Source organism: Phascolarctos cinereus, unplaced genomic scaffold (genome assembly GCF_003287225.1).
Source record: "Phascolarctos cinereus isolate Bilbo 61053 unplaced genomic scaffold, phaCin_HiC Scaffold_5;HRSCAF=322, whole genome shotgun sequence".
In the NCBI taxonomy this organism is placed as follows: domain Eukaryota; kingdom Metazoa; phylum Chordata; class Mammalia; order Diprotodontia; family Phascolarctidae; genus Phascolarctos; species Phascolarctos cinereus.
The window spans coordinates 256,236,777-256,261,378 of record NW_027555958.1 but is presented as its reverse complement, the minus strand read 5'-3'; the positions used below and the strand labels follow the sequence as shown (position 1 = coordinate 256,261,378).

The following is a 24,602-nucleotide window of genomic DNA, read 5'->3' as shown; positions in this document are numbered from 1 at the left end:
TTTCGAAGAAATGAGAAGTCAAGGGTGTGCATAACCATACTCTGGAGGAAAGGCCATCGGGAGCAAAAGGACAACTTTCGAATTTGAAGGAAACACAGGGAGTTGTCTCCATTTGACTTGAGTTTTGTGGAGAGTTAGGGGGATTGGGAAAGGCTCCGAGGGCAGTATTTGAAGTTGCAGAGAGAAGTTCAGCGGCACACGAACCCAGAGTCTTGTCGCTTTAGATTCGGATAGAAAAGGCTCGATTGCGTGCCGGGAATTTTTGTATTTTTCTCTTTTTTCCAGGGGTAAGAAACACAACCATGAAGGAGAGCCGAGTGACTGTAAGCGGCTGAGAAGGCGGGTTGCACAGCGCACCAATCACAGCACGACTCCCTCGTCTATATATACTCCCAGGCCCAGCGTTCTGGGTTGTAGAGTGTGGTGGTCTGTCTTTCCTTGTGTTTTTTTTTTTGAAGTTTTGGTTTTGTTTGTTTGTTTTCACTGTTTGAGACAGAGCGGAGAAGCATGTCTGAGACTGCGCCCGCCGCCCCGGCTGCTCCGGCCCCCGCGCCGGCTGAGAAGACTCCGGTCAAGAAAAAGGCCAAGAAGCCTGCCGGGTCCGCAGGGGCCCGGCGCAAGGCTGCAGGACCCCCAGTGTCCGAGCTGATCACTAAGGCGGTGGAAGCCTCCAAAGAGCGCAGCGGCGTATCCCTGGCTGCCCTTAAGAAGGCGCTGGCGGCCGCCGGCTACGATGTGGAGAAGAACAACAGCCGCATCAAGCTGGGGCTCAAGAGTTTGGTGAGCAAAGGCACTTTGGTGCAGACCAAAGGCACCGGTGCTTCCGGCTCCTTCAAGCTCAACAAGAAGGCCTCTGCTGGCGAGGGCAAAGCGAAGGGCAAGAAGACCGCTGCAGCCAAGGCCAAGAAACCTGCTGGTGCTGCGGCCAAGAAGCCCAAGAAGGCGGCAGGGACAGCAGCTGCCAAGAAAAGCGTTAAGAAGACGCCGAAGAAGGTCAAGAAGCCGGCTGCGGTGGGAGCCAAGAAGGCGACCAAGAGCCCCAAGAAGCCCAAAGCCGCTAAGCCGAAGAAAGTGGCCAAGAGTCCGGCTAAGGCCAAGCTGGTCAAGCCCAAGGGAGCTAAGCCTAAGGCAGCGAAGCCGAAGAAGGCAGCGCCAAAGAAAAAGTGAAGGGTGCTACGGGAAAATTGCGCTTTCAGAAGCCTCAAAGGCTCTTTTCAGAGCCACCCCACGGTCTCCGAGAAAGGGCTAATAACACTCAGCATTCCTCTAGGCCGCGCGTCGGGGAAAGGGGAAAGGGGGTGTAGAGAACGCACATGGCAATGTGGGGAAAATGTGCTGGAGAAACACACACTTTAAGCCCTTTTTTCCCCGTGATGGGGCGGGGCCCTTACTAGGAACGGTTGTATACACGTTTACCTCCGGAGCTGCAAATCGCTCTTTGTTTATAATGAGACTTCCGTGCCATCTAGTGTACATCTTGCGGAGCAGCAGCCCGTTCCACTTCACTGGCAGCGCGGGACCCTCTCGTAGCTCCACACTGGTGTCGGGCTGCTAGCGGGGGGCACTTTTGCAGCCGGCCGCTCGCTTGCCGAGTACTTTGTACTTCCTGGGGACTTGAGGGCTGGGACTGGCTGGCTGTCTCACAAAAAAACCCTGCAAGACAGGAGAAGTCCTGAGGGCCCGATGCCTCAAATTCTTCAGCCGTCCCCAATTTGATTGGGCAGGTTTTCTTTCCTCTCACGGGTTCCCTGCATACCCACATTTTGTTCGGGGTCTGCCGATTGGGTTGGCTAACCCCTCTTCCTCATTTATGGGGGGAGGGACTTTTTACACTCCGAAATTAGGCCCCGCAACATCCCTGGTGTGCCCTGTATCGCGGGAGCTCCTGGGAACTTCCTACCCTCCTTCCCCAAACTCCTGCCCTAATGTGGAAGTGCAGATCCCACACTTTGGCAGCTCCATCTAATGCAGGAGTTGGGCCACCGGAAAACCCCATCTAGGCTAAGATGCTTTGGCCTACACATGACGAGGCGTTCGTTTTCACTTGATCAGCCTCTCAGAAAGCTTTTATTACCGAAGCTAACGCCACGAAGAATTGAGGATAGACCTCGTTAACAGCTTTTTTTCCTGAAACAATTGGGTGGCTCTGAAAAGAGCCTTTGGGTTAGGCTATCTCTCATGAGCCCTTTTCACTTGCCCTTGGCTTTGTGGTGACTCTCCGTCTTCTTGGGCAATAGCACGGCCTGAATGTTGGGCAGAACACCGCCCTGGGCGATGGTGACTTTGCCCAGCAACTTATTAAGTTCTTCGTCGTTGCGGATGGCCAGCTGAAGATGGCGGGGAATGATACGCGTCTTCTTGTTGTCGCGGGCCGCGTTTCCAGCCAACTCCAGAATCTCAGCTGTCAAGTACTCTAGTACGGCCGCTAAGTAGACCGGCGCCCCGGCACCGACTCGCTCGGAGTAGTTACCTTTCCGGAGCAAACGGTGCACCCGACCCACTGGGAACTGAAGACCCGCCCGAGAAGACCGAGACTTGGCCTTAGCGCGAGCTTTGCCTCCCTGCTTTCCGCGGCCAGACATGACGAACAGAAGCTACTTCCTTGAGAAAACTAAGGAAAAGATGCTGGCTTTCACTCTTTCGAAGAATGCAGGACTTATTATACTATCAAGCGGTAGGCTAAGCGGCGCTGTCCAATTGGCTCAAAGTCTCCTTCGGTTAACCAGCCAATTGGAAAGTAGAACCGGCATCTGGTCGTTTGCATACGCTCCTCCCAATAGGGAAACGCCTTAACATGCTTCATCCAATCCGACGTTAGACCTTCTTAATCTCTCATTTGAATACGCGCACTACAAGTGGAACAGACTACTTAGACCGAGCTGCGTTTGAGTTTGTTCTCTGACTTGCTTAGGTTTTCTTCGTTCTACGCTATGCCTGAGCCCGCCAAGTCTGCTCCTGCCCCGAAGAAGGGCTCCAAAAAGGCCGTGACCAAGGCGCAGAAGAAAGATGGCAAAAAGCGCAAGCGCAGCCGCAAGGAAAGCTACTCCATCTACGTGTACAAGGTGCTGAAGCAGGTCCACCCCGACACGGGCATCTCCTCCAAGGCCATGGGCATCATGAACTCCTTCGTCAACGACATCTTCGAGCGGATCGCCGGAGAGGCGTCCCGCCTGGCGCATTACAACAAGCGCTCCACCATCACGTCCCGGGAGATCCAGACGGCCGTGCGCCTGCTGCTGCCCGGGGAGCTGGCCAAGCACGCCGTGTCCGAGGGCACCAAGGCCGTCACCAAGTACACCAGCTCCAAGTAGGCTACTTGGCAGCGGAGACCGCAGCGTTACAACCCCAAGGGCTCTTTTAAGAGCCACCCACTCTCTCAAAATAAGAGCTTTAACCGTGTGCCATGTCACGCGAATATGTGTGTCTGTGTGGCCTGACTGTGGGCAGTCAAGATGGGCTGCTTCCTTTCTGAAGGATGGTGAAGAAGGCAACAGGATTTCCCCCATCTCTCCGCTCCCCAGGTACATTTGGTAGGCTAGACACACTACTTATCACCATCATTTTAACAACACACCACCCTCCTGCTACCTGTAACCAGCCTTGCTCCTGTGGGAGTGCATTTACATTCACACTGCCGGGCGAGACCTCATCAGACTTCACTGAATACCTGTACTTGAATGTCATCTCAATCCAAGCCAATAAATTATCCTAATAAAGTTCAGGGAGGAAAAATATAACTATGTCTCTAGAGGGGGAGACAGCTGGCAAAGCTAGAAAGCATTGGAGAGAAATTAGGGATGGCTTCCAATGTCTGATACCCACACACCAAAATAAACTCCAAATGTATACATGACTTCAAACAAGTTAAAAGCACGGAGAATTTGGGTAGGGGAAAAGTCCTTGATGAAATACCGAATAATGAGAATCATAGAGGAGAAAACGGACCGTTTTGATCACATGAAATTGAAAGGCTTTTTTTTAGGAGGGGGGCAAAAAATAAGCACAGAATTTAGCTAATATTAGAAGGTAAAATGGGTAGCTGGGGGGAAAGTCTTCGAAACAAATTTCTCTTTATCAGAGGAACCTCATATGCAAGATATATATATATATATATATATATATATATATATATATATATATATATATATATATACAGCTCATTGTGACTTATAAGGCCATTCCCCAATAGAAAAAAAAGGTGAAAAGACATGAGCAGGCAGTTTTCAATGGAGGAAATCCGAGGTATCAACAACCACATGAAAAAAAATGCCAGAAAAATGCAAATTTAAAGCAACTCTAACCATCTGTCACATTGGCAAAGATGACAAAAGAGGGAAAAGGAAAAATGTTGGAGCGATAGGTACACCGATGGCAGTATTGGCCTAGATGTGAATTGTTCCATAACCCTATCTCCCCTGCAACCCCCAGTCTCTTCCATACTCCCCATTCTGTTTCCTGAAAAGCAAGTTAGATCTATTCTCCAAAAGTCACTAAACTACAAAGCCTTTCATTCTCCCACACCACTGTAAGGCCTCTACCTTCAAGATCACAGAAACAGCTTTGTATGTACAAGAAGACCAATATGTGCAATATGTGTGTGTGTGTGCGCGCGCGTATATACACATACATATTTGTAACAGCTCTTTTTGTAGTGACAAAGAATAGAATACAAAGGAGCTGTCCACTTATTGTGGGGAAATGGCTAAATAATTAAATAAATACTATGAATGGAATCCTAATATAAAAAATGACAGGACAGTTTCAGTTGAATCTGGGAAGACAAGAAAGACCTGTATGGATCTGATAGAGAGTGAAGAAAACAGAACTGGCAGAAGAATGACAGCGACATTATAAAGTGAAATAATTTACAAAGCCTTTAGAACTCTTCTCAATGCAATGATAAATCATGTATCCATAAGACTGAAAATGAAAAAGCAGAAATTACCAGCCTTCTGCAAAAGAGGCAATGAAATTAAGGGGAAGAATGAGACACATATATTTGAACAATCCTGGTGTGGGACTTTGGTTAGCAACACTATGCATATTAGTTCAGGAGATTTTTCTTTTCGTGTAAAATTGTTCCATTTGGAAGAGGTTCTGTGAGAAGGAAAAATGACAGATACTTGGGGGAAGAGGGAGAGAGAGAGAGAGAGAGAGAGGGCAAAAAAAAAATGCACTGAATGATGTGGCATCTAAAAACTTAAAGGAAATAATAATTCAATTGAGTGAGGCAGGTTACCTGACTAGTTAGATTCTCCCAAGCTTTCTTAATTCTACCCCAGAAGTCCTTGTCCTACTGGTGATGTCTTCTGTAATCAGAAATGTTGCTTTAAAGGGGCCCATATATCTTCTATAAAGTGGAACTTGCTTCAGGGAGACCAGGCAGGAGGAAAAGGAATTGTTACTAGGACAGAGGAACTTGTGGAAAGCTGAGGCAATCCACCCAATAGTCCGACTGCAACTGTCTGAAAAATGGCAATCTGATCTTTAGTGAAGAGTCCTGTGATATCTAACCTTAATTCTATGATTTTATTTCTACTCTAACTTATCTGCTACTAAATGATAAGGTCTTATCAATCTATCTATTCACCAAATCTATAGGTAACCTAGACTTAAGAGACTATGTTAGCCTGGCTTAATTTAGAACTAGCTTTTCCTAAAAAAGGGAATTCAATCCTATTGATGGAGTGTGAGCTTAAGCAGAGATCTTCGCCCCTTGTACCAAAGGGAATCTGGCTCCCATTTGTCTACAGACCCCAGCTCCTTATCACCCTTTGAAAGCCCTAGCCCCACCTTTTGACCTTACTCAGATGCCTTCCAGTTCCCTTCATTACAGGCCCCATAAAAGACTTCCAGTTCCCTCCATTATCTATTCCCACTGTCTATTCAATCTCTCAGACCTCCCAATCAGAATTCTTACCTAGACCCTTTTCCCAGCCCCCTTCTCTGGCCACCCAAAGTTACTTCAGTGTATAAAAATTCTACCCTGGCCCCCATTCAGACGCTGAGAATCTCATGCCCAAAAGGCTGAGACCTTCTCATGCCTGCCAGTCCTTATGGGCATCACCTGGCCTATGTGTTTTATCACTACTAAACTTTTCCTCTGGCTGGAAGAAGATTTGAGTTGAATTCATTCAGGCAGGGCCCAGCATCGCAATCTCAGGGCTTCCCAGCAGCACCCCACAAACCTCTAGAACTCTTCACTATAATGAAACTAAAAATCATCAACAGAGAATCACAATTTCATGAAACTTTCATGTCAAAGGAAGGAAGAGATACTAGAAATTTCCAAGTAAAGGGGCATAGCATGGGGGTGGGGTAAAGATGGGAAAATAACAAACCCCTCCTGAAGGCCAAGGCAAAAGTCACATTCTTTTCCCTTGGGGACTGCTAGACCATATCTTTATGTTCTGCTCATCTGCAAGGGGCCTAGCTATACAAGCCTAGAACAGACTGGTACCTGTCTTGACTCCCAAGTACACACAGGGAGTCCAGTTTGGGATACAAAGAATACCTGTTAGCTGTGGGGGGGGGGGGGGGGGGGGAAAGGGTGTGTTAGGGAGGGTGTTGTCCTTGACACATTCAGGGCCTCCTGCATACTCTGAGTCCAGTGTTTCTGGGAACTATGGTAACTCAGAAACACAATTTTGGGGGATCCCTTAACAATCCTTAATAAAAATAAATCAAAGTAATCAATACTAACTGATTTCCTTTTCATGGGTAACTTTGCTTCTAAGTAGACTGTCAAGTTTGGTTAAATCATTCACAGAAGAAACACAGTGGTAAAGCAATACGTTCTCCTAAAATGAAATTTTATTTATCCTCAATCATTTGCTTCCTGATTTAACAAGCCTCTTTCTTTCCAAGCCGGAGGGAAGATTTAATAACAGGTAGTTCTTAAAAATGAAATAAAGCTTAAAAGGGAAACAACTATTTTCTACTAGATGTGCAATTGTATCAGTAGCCTTAGAACTTCAGCTGTTATGCCAGTGAAAAACTATGGAAGTGATCAAGTAAAGATGATGTTTCTAAATGATGTATTTCCAATTTTATCTTGGAAGTAATTGGGAACTAATCAATTTCTTTTGAGTTCATTTGGATATCCACAGATGCCTATCCATACTAATGTCCTAAAATATATAGGCTTTGGATATCTTTTAGTAACTATATTTAGATACGTTTTAGTAATTGCTTATAAGGTTTCAAGTTTAATTCAGGATTAGAATAGTTTTAATTAATTGTCAAGAACCAGAAAGTAAAATAGAAATGGAAAGAATCCACCGATCACCTCCTGAAAGAGATCCCAAAATGAAAACTGCCAGGAATATTACAGTCAAATTCCAGAGTTACCAGGTCAAGGAGACAATATTGCAAGCAGCTAGAAAGAAACAACTCAAGTATCATAGTGCCACAATCAGCAAAGCACAAGATTTAGCAGTTTCTACATTAAAGGATTGGAGGGCTTAGAGTATGATATTCTGGAGGGCAAAGAAGCTAGAATTACAACCAAAAATCACCTACCCAGCAAAACTGAGTATAATCCTTCAGGGGAAAAAATGGATATTCAATGAAATAGAAGACTTTCAAACATTCTTGATGAAAAGACCAGAGCTAAATAAAAAATCTGACTTTCAAATACAAGACTCAAGAGAAGCATAAAAAGATAAACAGAAAAGAGAAATCATGAAAGACTTAATAAGTTTAAAATGTTTACATTCCTACATGAGAAGATAATATTTGTAACTCATAAGACCTTCCTCATTATTAGGGTAGTTAGAAAGAGCATAGAGGGAATAGGTGTCAGTTGAATATGAAGGGATGATATCTAAAACATAAAATTAAGGCATGAGAGAGGAATGTACTGGGAGAAAGAGAATGGGAGAATAGGGTAAATTATCTCACATAAAAGAGGCAGTGGGGGGGAATAGGGGGGAAGTGAGGGGGAGTGAGTGAACCTTACTCTCACCAGAATTGGCTCAAAGAGGGAATAACATATACACTCAATTGGGTATAGATATCTATCTTACTTACCCTACAGGGAAGTATGAGGGGAAGGGGATAAAAGAAGGGAGGGGTGATAGAAAGCAGATTGGGAGAGGGGGTAGTGAGGAGCAAAACACTTTTGAGTAGGGACAGGGTGAAAGGAGAAAGAGAATGTAATACATGGGGGGAGAGGGAAGGGTGTACGATGGAGGGAAATACAGTTAGCAATAGCAAGTGTGAAAAAAAAATTTGAAGCAAGTTTCTCTGATAAAGGCTTCATTTCTCAAACATATTGAGAACTGAGTCGAATTTATAAAAATAACAGCCATTCCCCAATTGATACATAATCAAAAGATATGATAGTTTTCAGATGAAGTAATCAAGGCTATCTATAGCCATATGAGGAAATACTCTAACTCACTATTGACTGGAGAAATGAAAATTAAAATAATTCTGAGGTACTGCCTCATACTTATTTGATTGGCTAATAGGATGGAAAAGGTAAATGACAAATGTTGCAGAGAACATTGGAAAAATGAGACTTTAACGCATTGTTGGTAGAGTTGTGAATTGATTCAACCATTCTGTAGAGCAATTTGGAACTATACCCAAAGGGCTATAAAACCATGCATACCTTTTAACCTAGCAATACCACTACTAGATCTGTATCCCAAAAGAGATTAAAAAAAAAAAAAGGAAAAGGATCTATATGTAAAAAAATATTTACAGCTCTTTTCTGAAGTTAAAGAATTAGAAGTTGAGGAGATGCCCATCAATTGGGGAATGGCTGAACAAGTTGTGGTATGTGATTATGATGGAATACTATTATACTATAAGAAATGATGGGCAGGATGTTCTCAGAAAAACCAGAAAAACCTGCACGCACTGACGCAAAGTGAAATATATTTTGTGCAAAGTAACAGCAATATTGTAAGATGATCAGCTGTGAATGACTTAGCTATTCTCAGTAATGTAATGATCCAATAGAGCTCTGAAGGACTTAGGATGAAAAATGCTATCCATCCCCAGAGAAAGAACTGTTGGTGTCTGAATACAGTTTGAAGTATACTTTTTAAAAAACTTTCTTTTTTTTCAGTTTTTTTCTTGTCTATGTTTTCTATCACAACATGACTATTATGAATATGATTTGCATGACTACACATGTATAACCTATATGGAATTGCTTGCCTTCTCAATGGGGAGGATGGAGGGAAGAAGGAAGAGAATTTGGAACTCAAAGTTTTTAAAATGAATGTTAAAAATTGTTTTTACATGTAACTGGAGAAAAATAAAATACTAAACAAAGGCTTAAAAAATGAATTAAAGAATAACTTTAATAGCTGGAAGAATATTCAGAGCTCATGTTTATGCCATGACAATGCTATAAAAATTAATTTACATTTTTAATACTATGCCAATCAAATTAACAAGAAGATACTTGTTAGAGCTGGATAAAATAATGGCAAAACTCATTTAGGAAAACAAAAGATCCAGAATATCAAGGGAAATAGTGAAAAGACGTAAGGACCAAGGGGAAATAGCACTTTCAGACCTCAAACTATTACAAAGCAGCTGTCATCAAAAGTCATCTGGTATTGATTTAAAAAACAAAGAGCTGGATCAATGGAATAAACTAGACAAAAAATATTCAGATACAATAGAACTTAATAACACCGTGTTTGCAAACAAGTTCTGTGTTGGGGGGAGGGGAGGTTTGGTCAGGCCAGAATGAAGATTTCTTATTTGGTAAAAATTGCTGGGAAAACTAGAAGGCAATCTGGCAGAAATTGGGCTTAGACAAAAACCTTATCCCATATGTCACAAGACATTCTAAATGGATACTTGATATTAATATGAAAGAATATACTATTAAAAAATTAGAAGAAAATCAGATCACGTTCCTCTCACGTCTATGAATAAGAGATATATTCTTAACCAAACAAGATATAGAGTCAATTACAAAAGATAAAATATGTAAATTTGTTATTTGGACCTGAAAAGCTTCTGTACAGACCACATTACTGCATCTAGGATATGAAGAGAAATGGTTGAATGGGAAAAAAAAATCTTTAAACTAAATTTCTCTGATAAGGGTTTGGTATCCAAGATGTATTAAAGAATTAATAAATATATATGACTAATAACCATTCCCCAATGGTTAAGTAATTAAAGGACATCAATAGTCTCCTCAAAAGAATTGCAAAATATTCACAACCATATGAAAAAATGCTCAAGATCACTAATAATAAGAGAAATCAATACAAATCTGAGGTTTTACCCCACACTCTGAAAATTGGCAAAAATGACCAAAAAAATCAACAATTAATATTGGAAGGATTGTAGGAAGATAGGCAACTAGTACATTGTTGGTGGAACTGACGGGGTACTTGGGTGCTTATGTTTGGGTGCTTGTACTTGGAACCCAATTTCTCCCTAGCCTCTGAAACACTGTCCCTGACAGTTTGTCCCCAGCCCAAGGACCCTGTGCTTAGCAATTACTCATGAGTGGGCGCCAGCAAGACCCTTATCTCTCTCCCTGGTGCAGTTCCAAACAGCACCTGAAGGATTTATTAGTTTAAAGTGGCTTTGCACTGGGCCATAAAGACATTCTTATCCACTACTATACTATCCTACCGCCCCACCTTATTATCTACATCCTGGGCTCCTCATTAACTGTATTCTAGACAATATGTATACTCCCTACATCTATCTTGTCTAACAAGACATTGATTGGTGGCAGACTGGACAACTCTCAGTTACCCTGAACTCTAGTTGACTTAGTGATGTAGCAGGCCTAAAACCACACCTCCATGTGGCCCCCCTTGTGGGCTTTTCTTAGTGAACTCTGGGTAAAACGCCTGCGCAGTAGGTACAAGAAGTGCGTGTTCTTTTAAGAACTGACCACTCCTTAACCACTCCCTAATCCCACCCTGAATCCCCTAGTTAGCATATTTGGCACATGTTTTATTGTATTTTATCCTGTATAACTTTAACTGTGCCTCTCTAAGGTTGCAGGATCCTTTAAGAATCCTTGTCCGCTGAAAAGCGTAACAATAAACTTTGCCACCTAGGCTTAAAGAATGATTTTGTCTGTGAATTCATTCCAGATGACCCATCCTGTAATTCAGTCTTTGAGGGGTCACAACCTCTCAACCTCTTACACTGCAACAGAACTATGAAATAGCACAACCATTTTGCAAAGCAATTTGGAATTGTACAAATAAAGTGATTAAAATATCCATTCCCTTTTAACCAGAGACTCTATTACAAGACTTATATCCCAAGGAAGTCATGGATGAGCAAAATGTCTAAAATATTTATAGCAGCACGTTAAGTGATAGCCAAGAATTGGAAACAAAGTAGATGTCCAGCAACTGGGGAATAATAAACAAATTGCGGTAGATGAATGCAATGGAAACTGTAAGAAATGATGTGTGTGAACAGACAGGGAAGCATGAAAAAATCCATATAAACTAATAAAAAATTAAAGTAAGTAGAGCCAAGAAAACAATATGCATAGTAATTACAACAATATAAATGGAAAGAACAACATACAAAAAAATCAAAAGTAAATATAACAAAATTATAAAGCTCAAATGGGATGTGAATGAAGATACTTTCTCAATGTCCCCCCTGTTGGAGGTGGGAGGTGCACAGGTGTTATACATTGCACATGTTTTGTACTTTTTCAATATGTTGCTTAGTTATGCTGATTTTTCCCCCTTTAACCTCCTCACTCCCATTATTTATCTTATGGAATGACTCTAAGGGAGAGGAAGAGGCAATGTTACATAAAATACTATGGTGATATTAGAAACAGAAAACAAAAAATAATCGGAAAAAAAAATCTGCAGTGTAGTCTGTTTGATTTTCAAATTAGGACATCACCAGATAATTACAAATAATAAAGAATGGGTTTCAGTATTGTAGGTAAAATTTTTACTAAGACATTACTATTTGCAAAAAAAAAATGTACCTTATTTTGGGAGCACTTCTTGACTGGGAGATTGATTTTTTCCCCCCTTCAATTTGATGTTTCTCTCTCTCTCTCTCTCTCTCTCTCTCTCTCTCTCTCTCTCTCTCAGCATTAAGAAGCAGAAAGATTTATTTTACAAAGTCAGGTACTCAAGAATCCTTTTTAACATTCTTCTTCTAGTGTATAGATAGCATTATCTGTAACAATGCTGTAGATATCATCACCTGTTCTGCATGTAAGTTTAAGTTAAACATAGAAAGAACAAATAGTAGGTGAAGACTGAAACTTTACAAATTTTCAGATGACTTACAGGTAACTTAATTTGTTGTTCTTCCTACAGCTCTGATGTTTCTAAGGTTAATTCTATAAAGTTTGACAGACCATATAATGTGGTTGTCTGTTCTCAAAGAGGACCAAAATGACATTGCTATGTTAGAATCAAGTTACAGTGTGTCTGACTTGTGGCTGATCAGACCAATATGAGCTCGGAATGCACTACCACAGGTCAGGAACAAATAGTCCATATGAGCATTTGGAGTGAATTCTCTAAATTTGTGCATCTTGCGTATCTTTTCAACTACTTCATTTCTGCTTTGCTCATAGAGCACAGCACCTTCTCTCATGAGGGCATGCCATGGTGGGCGGTCCTGTGCCAGCATCTCCTATGTCAAGTGATCAATTTCAAAATTCTTAAGAGAGACCTTGAGAGTGTCCTTGTACAGCTTTTTCTAACCACCACTGCTTTATTTTTTCATTCTGACCACCATTGTTTATTTATTAATAAACTAGATTGACTGAACTGATGAATACTTATTGGAATAAAATACAAATTTTATGGTATTTATTGCACAATACAGAAATTATTGTAATGTATTGTATTGTATTGTATTTCTGACCAGCCCTTGCTTTGTGTGAATTCTCTGTAAAATAGTCTTTTATGCAAGCATAGGTTTAGCATTTGAACAGCATGGCCAGACCATCAGAGTTGCACTCTCTGCAGTAGAATTTGAATGCTTAACAGTTTAGTGTCTGGTATCTTATCCTGCCAGGTGATCTTCAGAATCTTCCTAAATCAATTCAAATGGAAGCCATTCAGTTTCCTGGCATGGCACTGGTATACTGTCCAGGTTTCACAGGCATATGAGGTCAATAATATGAGGAACAATAAGGTCAGCACAATGGTTCTGTAGACCTTCAATTTGGTAGTCACCTCTTCTCTTCCATAATTTCCTTCAGAGCCTCCCAAACGCTCAGCTAGCTCTGGCAATGCCTCTGTCAACCTCATTATCAATATGTACATGCCTGGAAAATACACTGCCAAGGTAAGTGAACATATCCCCAGCATTCAAAACTTTTCCATTTGCTGTAGCTGATGGTTCCACGTACAGATGGTGTGGTGATGGCTGATGGAGCGCCTGTGTTTTCTTGGTGTTAATTGTTAGGCCAAAATTAGCTCATTGATTAGTGATAAGGTCATGATGCTAGAGAGATGAGCTGACCACTTCCACAGTGTTCTCAACAGACCATCATCAATCAATTCTGAAGTCATTGACTGTTTACCTCAGGTTGAAGTCAATCCCACTCTGGACAAATTTCTAACTGAAGAAGAGGTTTGGTTTTTAAATGTCACCATATGAACTAATTACTAGAAGCCCCATGTGGTTAGGTTTTGTAAGGCCCTACTAAATTATACTGTTTTATTGCTAGCAGGTTTGGTCAGTTTTACTTTAAAAACCACAACAAATGGCTTAGAACCTGGAAAATTGATCTATTGCAAGTAATCTTTTTGCAAATATCCCTAGAAAGAAGACTCATTCCAGGCAATGTTAACAACTGATACCCAAGTTAAAAAAGAGAGAGAGAGAGAGAGAGAGAGAGAGAGAGAGAGAGAGAGAGAGAGAGAGAGAGAGAGAGAGAGATTTTGATTCAGGGATACATATTTCTGAGTTTGAGTTTGAGTGGACTGAACTGGACAATTTGGGGACAGAGCTGAATGAAAGAACCCTTTGATACAAGATTTCCATGGGAAAATATTTTCCAAAAAAAATGACTTCATGAAATAGCCAACCAAAAGACACATGAGGAATAATTTATTGGGCCCCTAATTTATTCCAAGTAGTATTCATCAGATCAGTTGATCTAGTTTATTAATAAATAAGTATTAACTAGTACTATTTATTAATATTAAAATCAATGAAGAATCATTTATTAATAAATATGTACATATATTATATCTAGGGATAATTAGGTAAGATACATTCTTTCTTTTAATGGGCCGCAAACTTAAACTACTAGCTATAAGTTCACTGTTCAATGTTCACTAACCTGTCATCAAGTTCTCTTGCCTAACCACAAGAATGCTAACTACAGGACTTCTGCCCTTTTGGGAGATAAGTGTGTGACCAAGCCCAGTGTGGGTGGGATGTCTTGACATGATATGGAAAGTCCTCCAACTTCTTTTGGAACTCCAAACCACTCTCTTGCCTATCATGAGGAAGGGTCCATCTTATGACCACTTAGTGGAGATGACCCTTGCCTTGCCCATCCTGTGACCACCCATGCTGATACATTGTTTCTGGACCACCTGAAGGGTCAAGAGCAAGGTACATCAACCAAAGGAACTGTATTTTACTTTGCCTCTTCTGAGTGTCTTGTCATCAAGTACGATAACAGTAAAGCCCTGGAGACAAGGGACATTGTGAGAAAGATCTGAGGTCCCATTTGTTAAAGGGTTCCTTTAATAAATGGTTATTGGCTCCTAGCTCTGTTTCAGTGGTTTTACTTCTAGACCGGACAATTTTGGATCCCACACAGAATAATAACACTGTTGTTTAAATTGACATTGACCAAATGTTGAGTCTAGGAGTTTGACTAAACCCTTAAGATTTCACAACACTTGTATTGCAGTAGTGACTTAAGAAAAAGAGGACATGAAACAAAAAGGAATATCTAATTGCGTCATTTGAGGCTGGTTGCCAGTACTAGATTGATTAAATGTGTATTACTAGATGAATATATCACTAATAATTGCTAACAATCATTACCCCCATGGATTCACCCTGAACTGATAAATACTTATTGGAATAAAATAAGGGTCCAATAAATCATTCCTCACCTTTCTTCTGGTTGGCTATCTATTCAAAGAAATCATCTGCTTTTGGGAAATATTTTCCCAGGAAAATCTTGTATCAAAAGGTTCTTTCACTCATCTCTCTCCACAAAGTGTCCAGTTTGATCCACTCAAACTCAGAAATATGTATTTCTGAATCAAAATTAGTAGCATGTAACTATGCTGATTACACTGAAGACTTTTTAAAAATGTAGATCCATTTAACTATCTTACACATAATGAAATGCTTTGGACCACAAGTCCACTTAATGTATGAACTTCAACAAAAAGATAAACTTTATCTAAAGCTATGGTTCTGTGACTATAAAGTTTTCCTGAGTTTATATCTAAGTATTTTGTATATTTTCAGGTAAGGAAGGGAAGTGATCTTTGGCCAATTGCTTAGGATAAAAAACAGTTTCTACTAGGGGAATAACAGAGAATACTGAATTGTGTATCTGATCAATCATTAAACATTTATTGGGTCCCTAAGATTTGCCAGGCACTGTGCTGAGTATTGGGGATACAAAAAGAGACAAAAGATGATCCTTGCCTTCGAGGAATTAACAATCTAACGAGCTTACAATTTACAATCCATGCAGCTCCTTCCATGGGTAAGCTACTGGCCTTTTATGTTTTATTTTTAAAACCATAAAAATGTATGGCTTCATAGACAATGACAATATTTCACTAAGCCATTCTGTTTTTCCATTGTCAAGTTAATGCTTTAAAATTTTCATAAAACCCTTCCTGGCCTACTGGGTAATCTATTTGACAAGGGGCTCTCTTTCTGGTCATCCTATACAGCACATTTACTTCCCTTCTCTCTACCAAAGGTATGCACGTATGTAACATATATACTGCCAGGGAGTAATTTAAGTTGTTAGACAGGTATGTAATTATTTCCTCGATCTTTTTCATTTAAAAAAAAAAAAGCAAACCCACCATTTAAAAGTTTCTTGATAATTAATTAAAACTATTCTAATATGAAGACCTGAATTAAACTTCCGCCACGAGTACAGGTATTCAGTGAAGTCTGATGAGGTCTCGCCCGGCAGTGTGAATGTAAATGCACTCCCACAGGAGCAAGGCTGGTTACAGGTAGCAGGAGGGTGGTGTGTTGTTAAAATGATGGTGATAAGTAGTGTGTCTAGCCTACCAAATGTACCTGGGGAGCGGAGAGATGGGGGAAATCCTGTTGCCTTCTTCACCATCCTTCAGAAAGGAAGCAGCCCATCTTGACTGCCCACAGTCAGGCCACACAGACACACATATTCGCGTGACATGGCACACGGTTAAAGCTCTTATTTTGAGAGAGTGGGTGGCTCTTAAAAGAGCCCTTGGGGTTGTAACGCTGCGGTCTCCGCTGCCAAGTAGCCTACTTGGAGCTGGTGTACTTGGTGACGGCCTTGGTGCCCTCGGACACGGCGTGCTTGGCCAGCTCCCCGGGCAGCAGCAGGCGCACGGCCGTCTGGATCTCCCGGGACGTGATGGTGGAGCGCTTGTTGTAATGCGCCAGGCGGGACGCCTCTCCGGCGATCCGCTCGAAGATGTCGTTGACGAAGGAGTTCATGATGCCCATGGCCTTGGAGGAGATGCCCGTGTCGGGGTGGACCTGCTTCAGCACCTTGTACACGTAGATGGAGTAGCTTTCCTTGCGGCTGCGCTTGCGCTTTTTGCCATCTTTCTTCTGCGCCTTGGTCACGGCCTTTTTGGAGCCCTTCTTCGGGGCAGGAGCAGACTTGGCGGGCTCAGGCATAGCGTAGAACGAAGAAAACCTAAGCAAGTCAGAGAACAAACTCAAACGCAGCTCGGTCTAAGTAGTCTGTTCCACTTGTAGTGCGCGTATTCAAATGAGAGATTAAGAAGGTCTAACGTCGGATTGGATGAAGCATGTTAAGGCGTTTCCCTATTGGGAGGAGCGTATGCAAACGACCAGATGCCGGTTCTACTTTCCAATTGGCTGGTTAACCGAAGGAGACTTTGAGCCAATTGGACAGCGCCGCTTAGCCTACCGCTTGATAGTATAATAAGTCCTGCATTCTTCGAAAGAGTGAAAGCCAGCATCTTTTCCTTAGTTTTCTCAAGGAAGTAGCTTCTGTTCGTCATGTCTGGCCGCGGAAAGCAGGGAGGCAAAGCTCGCGCTAAGGCCAAGTCTCGGTCTTCTCGGGCGGGTCTTCAGTTCCCAGTGGGTCGGGTGCACCGTTTGCTCCGGAAAGGTAACTACTCCGAGCGAGTCGGTGCCGGGGCGCCGGTCTACTTAGCGGCCGTACTAGAGTACTTGACAGCTGAGATTCTGGAGTTGGCTGGAAACGCGGCCCGCGACAACAAGAAGACGCGTATCATTCCCCGCCATCTTCAGCTGGCCATCCGCAACGACGAAGAACTTAATAAGTTGCTGGGCAAAGTCACCATCGCCCAGGGCGGTGTTCTGCCCAACATTCAGGCCGTGCTATTGCCCAAGAAGACGGAGAGTCACCACAAAGCCAAGGGCAAGTGAAAAGGGCTCATGAGAGATAGCCTAACCCAAAGGCTCTTTTCAGAGCCACCCAATTGTTTCAGGAAAAAAAGCTGTTAACGAGGTCTATCCTCAATTCTTCGTGGCGTTAGCTTCGGTAATAAAAGCTTTCTGAGAGGCTGATCAAGTGAAAACGAACGCCTCGTCATGTGTAGGCCAAAGCATCTTAGCCTAGATGGGGTTTTCCGGTGGCCCAACTCCTGCATTAGATGGAGCTGCCAAAGTGTGGGATCTGCACTTCCACATTAGGGCAGGAGTTTGGGGAAGGAGGGTAGGAAGTTCGCAGGAGCTCCCGCGATACAGGGCACACCAGGGATGTTGCGGGGCCTAATTTCGGAGTGTAAAAAGTCCTCCCCCCATAAATGAGGAAGAGGGGTTAGCCAACCCAATCGGCAGACCCCGAACAAAATGTGGGTATGCAGGGAACCCGTGAGAGGAAAGAAAACCTGCCCAATCAAATTGGGGACGGCTGAAGAATTTGAGGCATCGGGCCCTCAGGACTTCTCCTGTCTTGCAGGTTTTTTTTGTGAGACAGCCAGCCAGTCCCAGCCCTCAAGTCCCCAGGAAGTACAAAGTACTCGGCAAGCGAGCGGCCGGCTGCAAAAGTGCCCCCCGCTAGCAGCCCGACACCAGTGTGGAGCTACGAGAGGGTCCCGCGCTGCCAGTGAAGTGGAACGGGCTGCTGCTCCGCAAGATGTACACTAGATGGCACGGAAGTCTCATTATAAACAAAGAGCGATTTGCAGCTCCGGAGGTAAACGTGTATACAACCGTTCCTAGTAAGGGCCCCGCCCCATCACGGGGAAAAAAGGGCTCAAAGTGTGTGTTTCTCCAGCACATTTTCCCCACATTGCCATGTGCGTTCTCTACACCCCCTTTCCCCTTTCCCCGACGCGCGGCCTGCTGAGTGTTATTAGCCTTTCTCGGAGACCGTGGGTGGCTCTGAAAAGAGCCTTTGAGGCTTCTGAAAGCGCAATTTTCCCGTAGCACCCTTCACTTTTCTTTTGGCGCTGCCTTCTTCGGCTTCGCTGCCTTAGGCTTAGCTCCCTTGGGCTTGACCAGCTTGGCCTTAGCCGGACTCTTGGCCACTTTCTTCGGCTTAGCGGCTTTGGCTTCTTGGGGCTCTTGGTCGCCTTCTTGGCTCCCACCGCAGCCGGCTTCTTGACCTTCTTCGGCGTCTTCTTAACGCTTTTCTTGGCAGCTGCTGTCCCTGCCGCCTTCTTGGGCTTCTTGGCCGCAGCACCAGCAGGTTTCTTGGCCTTGGCTGCAGCGGTCTTCTTGCCCTTCGCTTTGCCCTCGCCAGCAGAGGCCTTCTTGTTGAGCTTGAAGGAGCCGGAAGCACCGGTGCCTTTGGTCTGCACCAAAGTGCCTTTGCTCACCAAACTCTTGAGCCCCAGCTTGATGCGGCTGTTGTTCTTCTCCACATCGTAGCCGGCGGCCGCCAGCGCCTTCTTAAGGGCAGCCAGGGATACGCCGCTGCGCTCTTTGGAGGCTTCCACCGCCTTAGTGATCAGCTCGGACACTGGGGGTCCTGCAGCCTTGCGCCGGGCCCCTGCGGACCCGGCAGGCTTCTTGGCCTTTTTCTTGACCGGAGTCTTCTCAGCCGGCGCGGGGGCCGGAGCAGCCGGGGCGGCGGGCGCAGTCTCAGACATGCTTCTCCGCTCTGTCTCAAACAGTGAAAACAAACAAACAAAACCAAAACTTCAAAAAAAAAAACACAAGGAAAGACAGACCACACACTCTACAACCCAGAACGCTGGGCCTGGAGTATATATAGACGAGGGAGTCGTGCTGTGATTGGTGCGCTGTGCAACCCGCCTTCTCAGCGCTTACAGTCACTCGGCTCTCCTTCATTGGTTGTGTTTCTTACCCCTGGAAAAAAGAGAAATAAAAAAAAATTCCCGGCACGCAATCGAGCCTTTTCTATCCGAATCTAAAGCGACAAGACTCTGGGTTCGTGTGCCGCTGAACTTCTCTCTGCAACTTCAAATACTGCCCTCGGAGCCTTTCCCAATCCCCTAACTCTCCACAAAACTCAAGTCAAATGGAGACAACTCCCTGTGTTTCCTTCAAATTCGAAAGTTGTCCTTTTGCTCCCGATGGCCTTTCCTCCAGAGTATGGTTATGCACACCCTTGACTTCTCATTTCTTCGAAAACGAAAATGATTCTCTTCACGTTTACATCGAATTCGTGTTTCTCAGTGAAGGAAGTAGCACAGGCTCTTCCGCGATTTCGGCATAAGGATTCATGGGAATGAGACGCAGCAAGGATTTTGCATCCAGAACGGGCAGCTCCATTCAGGACAGAAGGGGCTTTGGAAGATCCTTAGACCAGTAATTTGAGGGAGTGAAGTTGCATCTTTTGCATTTCAACCCGTTTAGTACCTAAGAAAGACCCAGATTTTGATGGGGGCGGGTCGGTGGTGGGAAGGGGAGGGAGTGCCGGGGGCGGGGGGGGAGTGTGTGAAGAGACCACCACAACCGTTCTGCTTCCTTAATTCCCTTTGATTCAACTAAAAAAAAAAATCACAAAATCTCGGAGTTGGAATGGATCCCAGGTGCCACCTAATCCAAACTGTACCAGGGCAAGAATTCACATACCCCAATAAGTGCCCATATGCAGCCTTTGTTGGGGGGGAGGGGAATCCCTTCTTTTTAGGGAGAGGGATCACCCACAGAAGCAGCTCCTTGCAATTAAGGATGGCTCTAGATGCTTAAGAAGCTTTCCCTCCCAACAAAAGCCAATATCTGCTTCTTTGCACCTGAACAAGTGTAATTATTCCTTCGTGCCACCATGAGTTCAGAGGAGGATGCAGGCAGCTATCGTGTGCCACCAGATTTCCCCTCCCCTGCCCCATTTCCCTGGATGCCTCCCACCCTTCCTCCCTTTTCGCCCTGTAGCCCACCCCCATCCCCCAACACACACTTACATATACATACTGCCTTCAAGCTAACTTTTTTTCCCCCAAAACAACTCTAGGCCCATGCACCTGCTCTTAATGATTTTCAGCTTATCAGTGACCTTCCTAAAATACAGCTGTCACCCAGAGCTGAACACAGTACGCCAGAAGTGGGCTAGAGTAGGCGCTAGTCCTGTCTTGACTTAGACCTACTTAGCTTTTCTGGCTTCCATATCTCATTGCTGAATTCTCTTGAGCTGGCTACAGTCCTCTTAGGCCCCCAGATCCTTTTCGCAGGAACTGCTGCCCAGACAAGGAAGGTTTCCATCACCTATTTGTAAAATTGGTTTGTTGAACCCAAGTGTATGAGACTTGTTATTTTCCCCTATTGAACTGCACTTTACTAAGATTCACACTGCTGCTCCCGGCTGTCCAAGGCTTTTGGGATCCTAATGCTGACATCCAACAGATTAATTAACTAGCTTTCCCTCGTCTGAAAATCTTCCCCTTCCCTGAATCTGTGCCCCAACCATCAGTCTTGGATCTTCTTCTCTTTCTGGACATTGCTAAAAATAAACCCTATTTTGGTGTCCTCAGCCTTCATTTGTGGCCACAATTCGTTCTGACCTTCAGCACTCCTAACACTATTACTGTCGAATCAGGGTGCACTTTTGAATTCATTTGCCATTCTCTGCTCCCTTTCATCTTCTGTACCTTTTTTTTTCTTAATTCTAAGATCATCAGTGAGTTCCCTATGCATACATGTTGGTTCTTCCTGACAACTCCCTCTTTTCCTCCTCATTGGAATTAGGCTTCTCCATGGTCTTCAGGAATTTCATTCTTGGGAGCTGCTCATTCCTCCTAGGCTCACTTCCCCTCTGAAGAATTTTAGGCCAAGGAGTCCTATCCATCCTTTCCTTGAACCCTTTGCAATCTTCTCTCTCAAAATCCAAGGCTCACATAAAACTCTGCCTGGCTTTCTTCTCCTTTACTATCACCAATTCTTGGGGTCCCAGTGTCCCCACCAAGGTGCCTATCATTCCTCTCCCCTTCCCCACCCCCAGTCTCCAGAGCAATCACCTCCTTCTCCAGAGAAGCAGTTCCCTTTGTTGCTTCCACCACCTTTTTGAAGTGTGAAATAATCATTAAAAGAAGTCAAGAACTTATTAGCTGCTCTGATTCAGTCAGAGGAACAGAACCCCAGCAAATGTCTGGAAGTCTCCTGTCACAAAGATAGATAGATAGATAGATAGATAGATAGATAGATAGATAGATAGATAGATAGATAGATAGATAGATAGACAGATAGACAGATAGACAGACAGACAAACAAAAAATTACCCCTGACATTTGTGATCTTTCCACAAGGACTTCCCCTTGCAGATGCAGATGGTGCAGATGAAAGAGAGAGAGCAATTAGGTCGGTTTCAATGACCCATAGAGCTAAATTATGAAGAACTTTAAATGCCAAACTGAGGAGTTTTGTCTTTATCCTATGGAGCAATAAGGAGTCACTGAAGCTTCTTCAGCAGGAGAGTGACATACAGTCAAGTACGGACTTCACTGTTATTAATTTGGCAGCTGTGTGTAGGAAAACCTTAGAGAAGGAAGAAACTACGTTATGTGCAGGGAGACCTGTTATGAGACTGTTGCAATAGTTCCAAAGAGAAGTGGTGAACTGGTTGTGGTGGGTTCTTGTAAGAGATGTTAGAGGTAGACTAGACTAAGCTTGACAATTAATCAGATGGGTGTGGGCTATGGTGGGTAGCGGTGTGTGTGGGGGGCCGGGGTGTTGCTCTGGATTTTGAAATTTGTAGAGTCCCTTGAGGTCGGCATCCGGCGGGGGTAGGCTGAGGTGGGGGGGGGGAAGGAGGCCTCAGAGGTGAAGGGAAGGGTTAAAGGGCTACCTTCCTCCATCTCTCGACCACCTTGCCTTGACCCACTCCCCCAACCCAATCCCCACCCCCCATCTTTTAAAAGTAAAGTCAGGATTGTATGGAGGTAGGAGTGAGGGTGACAGAGGAAGGGAGAGAGGGAGGGAAGAGCTGATGACAATCCTGCTGTCTGACTCATTTGAACCCATCACTCGAAATACTGCCCTTGTTTTGGTAGTCATGTTCGTTTGTTCGAGCAATTCCTAGGTATTGTCATTACATGACAATTATTATTGTCATGGCTAGGGCATGGCAGAGCTTTTATTCAACAAGACAACTTCCTTACAGAAAAAAGAAAAAGTGTGTGTGTGTGTGTGTGTGTGTGTGTGTGTGTGTGTGTGTGTGTACGGCAACGCAAGGCGTGCAAAACAGAAACTCAAAGGGAACTAATTATCATTACAGAACTGAATGGAACTGAAGAACCAGGGTCTTCCGGAACCAAACACCTAAAATAAAAAATCGGGACAGACTGCCAGTCTCCTCTCCCTCCCCTCAGCAAACAGCAAGCTGCAGATTAGACCTTTCAGGGTGGAGCTTACTGCTTATTTCCCTCTGGCTGTCTCCCACCTCCTATCTGCCCCGCCCCCTGGCCTCTTTCCTGTTCTCAAAGAGGTCCGGCAACGGGATAGGCCGCTCCCTATATATACCGTGGCTGCCGGCGGTTGGGTACCGAGTTCGCTCGTCTTTGTCTGTCGCTATGTCTGGCCGTGGCAAGGGAGGGAAAGGGCTTGGGAAAGGGGGTGCCAAGCGGCACAGGAAAGTGCTGCGGATAATCCAGGGCATCACCAAGCCTGCCATCCGCCGCTTGGCTCGACGGGGTGGCGTTAAGCGCATTTCGGGTCTTATCTACGAGGAGACCCGCGGAGTGCTCAAGGTCTTCTTAGAGAACGTGATCCGTGACGCCGTTACCTACACGGAGCACGCCAAGAGGAAGACCGTCACCGCCATGGACGTGGTCTACGCCCTCAAACGCCAGGGCCGCACGCTTTACGGCTTCGGCGGCTAAGCCGCTGGTCACATGCTCCTGGACGTTGTGCCTCTAGCGCACCTACCCAAAAAAAAGGCCCTTTTTAGGGCCGCCCATCTTGTCATTAAAGAGTTGTGCTACGTTTGGGGCCCTAGATAAGCTTTCCGGGGTAGCGTCGGCAGCGACTCTAGTCTGGGTCCAGGCGAGGATGGGTTAACGTGCTGGGAGCTGGTGCCATGTACTCGCGATGTGTTATAACTGCACCGGCAAGGACAATAGCCAGAGGGGGAAAGCTGTTGATCCCTGGGAAGCTGTTAGGGGCGGGGTCGACGCAGAACCTCTCTGAAGCAACCACCGTCTCCCCGCACGTTGGAAGGGTACTCTCTGGCTAATGGGGTCACGATTGCCGATCGGGCAACAGAGCCCCGGGACGACGCGATGCTGACACCCCACTTTGAGGTGGGATTCCTATTTAGTGGGAAAAGCGCCCTTGGGTCTGCCGGGAACCCGGAGCTGCTGCTCTCCACTCAATTAAGGTGACCGTTTTGTAAAACGCCTAATCCGTGCAATAGACTGGACACAACCAAAATGAAAAACAACGCAGCTCCGAGCTCTTAGTCAGGTAGAGGCATAAAGTCCGATAACACTAGTTTAGGAATCAAGTAGCCCGTTGCTGCTTTTCCCTGGTTTCCTCATGTTTAAAATGGGGGCGTCGGGAGTTGGGGCAGGTGGTTTAGACCAGGTGACTTGTAAGGTCCTTTCCTTCTAGACCTAAATCTTAGGATCACAGTTATACATCTCCTACACTTGGAAGGGAAAAAGGATGAATATGGATCTTTCGGTAACAAACGAACCAGCCTCAGTGCACACACGCAGAGACAGAGGCAAGGAGAGGGAGAGACAGTTGAGTGCTTTTTGGTGTCAGAATGCACGGAAGGGGCGGGGGGGGGTGGCGGGGGGGGGGGGGAAGAGGTGGAAACAAAACCGAGATCTTTTGGTGAAGTCCTAGTCCATAGCTAATACGCCCTATGGATGCATATTTCACTTCAGTATCTTGAGCCTAATGATTTTAGCATAAACTTGAGAAACAATGGTTCCCCAATTTAAATTGTAATTAGTGAAACTTGCTATGTGCAGTGGGGCCTCTTTGATTTCTAATTTGATTTGATCCGAGTATTGAAACCAGATATAACCGTTTGCCTTAATGGTACATTA

At 44.4% G+C, this 24,602-nt stretch overlaps 7 protein-coding genes across 7 annotated transcripts; 4 read left to right on the top strand and 3 right to left on the bottom strand.

The window, feature by feature from the left end:
* Nucleotides 1–396: 396 nt before the first annotated feature.
* On the top strand, nucleotides 397–1,228 carry LOC110194432 (histone H1.4-like). The gene has a single exon (XM_020966792.2). The coding sequence runs from the start codon at nucleotides 508–510 to the stop codon at nucleotides 1,165–1,167; it is 660 nt and encodes a 219-aa protein (XP_020822451.1). The 5' UTR covers nucleotides 397–507; the 3' UTR covers nucleotides 1,168–1,228.
* A 916-nt stretch (nucleotides 1,229–2,144) lies between these two features.
* LOC110194440 (histone H2A type 1) lies at nucleotides 2,145–2,659 on the bottom strand. The gene has a single exon (XM_020966801.2). It carries the CDS (start codon nucleotides 2,580–2,582, stop codon nucleotides 2,190–2,192), a length of 393 nt encoding a protein of 130 aa, XP_020822460.1. The 5' UTR covers nucleotides 2,583–2,659; the 3' UTR covers nucleotides 2,145–2,189.
* On the top strand, nucleotides 2,623–3,984 carry LOC110194447 (histone H2B type 2-E). Its single transcript, XM_020966809.2, has one exon. It carries the CDS (start codon nucleotides 2,931–2,933, stop codon nucleotides 3,309–3,311), a length of 381 nt encoding a protein of 126 aa, XP_020822468.1. The 5' UTR covers nucleotides 2,623–2,930; the 3' UTR covers nucleotides 3,312–3,984.
* An 11,534-nt stretch (nucleotides 3,985–15,518) lies between these two features.
* Nucleotides 15,519–17,084, bottom strand: LOC110194446 (histone H2B type 2-E). The gene has a single exon (XM_020966808.2). It carries the CDS (start codon nucleotides 16,825–16,827, stop codon nucleotides 16,447–16,449), a length of 381 nt encoding a protein of 126 aa, XP_020822467.1. The 5' UTR covers nucleotides 16,828–17,084; the 3' UTR covers nucleotides 15,519–16,446.
* Nucleotides 17,085–17,097: 13 nt separating this feature from the next.
* Nucleotides 17,098–17,613, top strand: LOC110194441 (histone H2A type 1). The gene has a single exon (XM_020966802.2). The coding sequence runs from the start codon at nucleotides 17,176–17,178 to the stop codon at nucleotides 17,566–17,568; it is 393 nt and encodes a 130-aa protein (XP_020822461.1). The 5' UTR covers nucleotides 17,098–17,175; the 3' UTR covers nucleotides 17,569–17,613.
* Nucleotides 17,614–18,558: 945 nt separating this feature from the next.
* Nucleotides 18,559–19,316, bottom strand: LOC110194433 (histone H1.4-like). Its single transcript, XM_020966793.2, is given in 2 exon segments — nucleotides 18,559–18,698; nucleotides 18,701–19,316. Coding segments are annotated over 2 exon segments (657 nt in total). The 5' UTR covers nucleotides 19,239–19,316; the 3' UTR covers nucleotides 18,559–18,579.
* Nucleotides 19,317–23,087: 3,771 nt separating this feature from the next.
* LOC110194452 (histone H4-like) lies at nucleotides 23,088–23,532 on the top strand. The gene has a single exon (XM_020966821.2). The coding sequence runs from the start codon at nucleotides 23,118–23,120 to the stop codon at nucleotides 23,424–23,426; it is 309 nt and encodes a 102-aa protein (XP_020822480.1). The 5' UTR covers nucleotides 23,088–23,117; the 3' UTR covers nucleotides 23,427–23,532.
* Nucleotides 23,533–24,602: the final 1,070 nt, after the last annotated feature.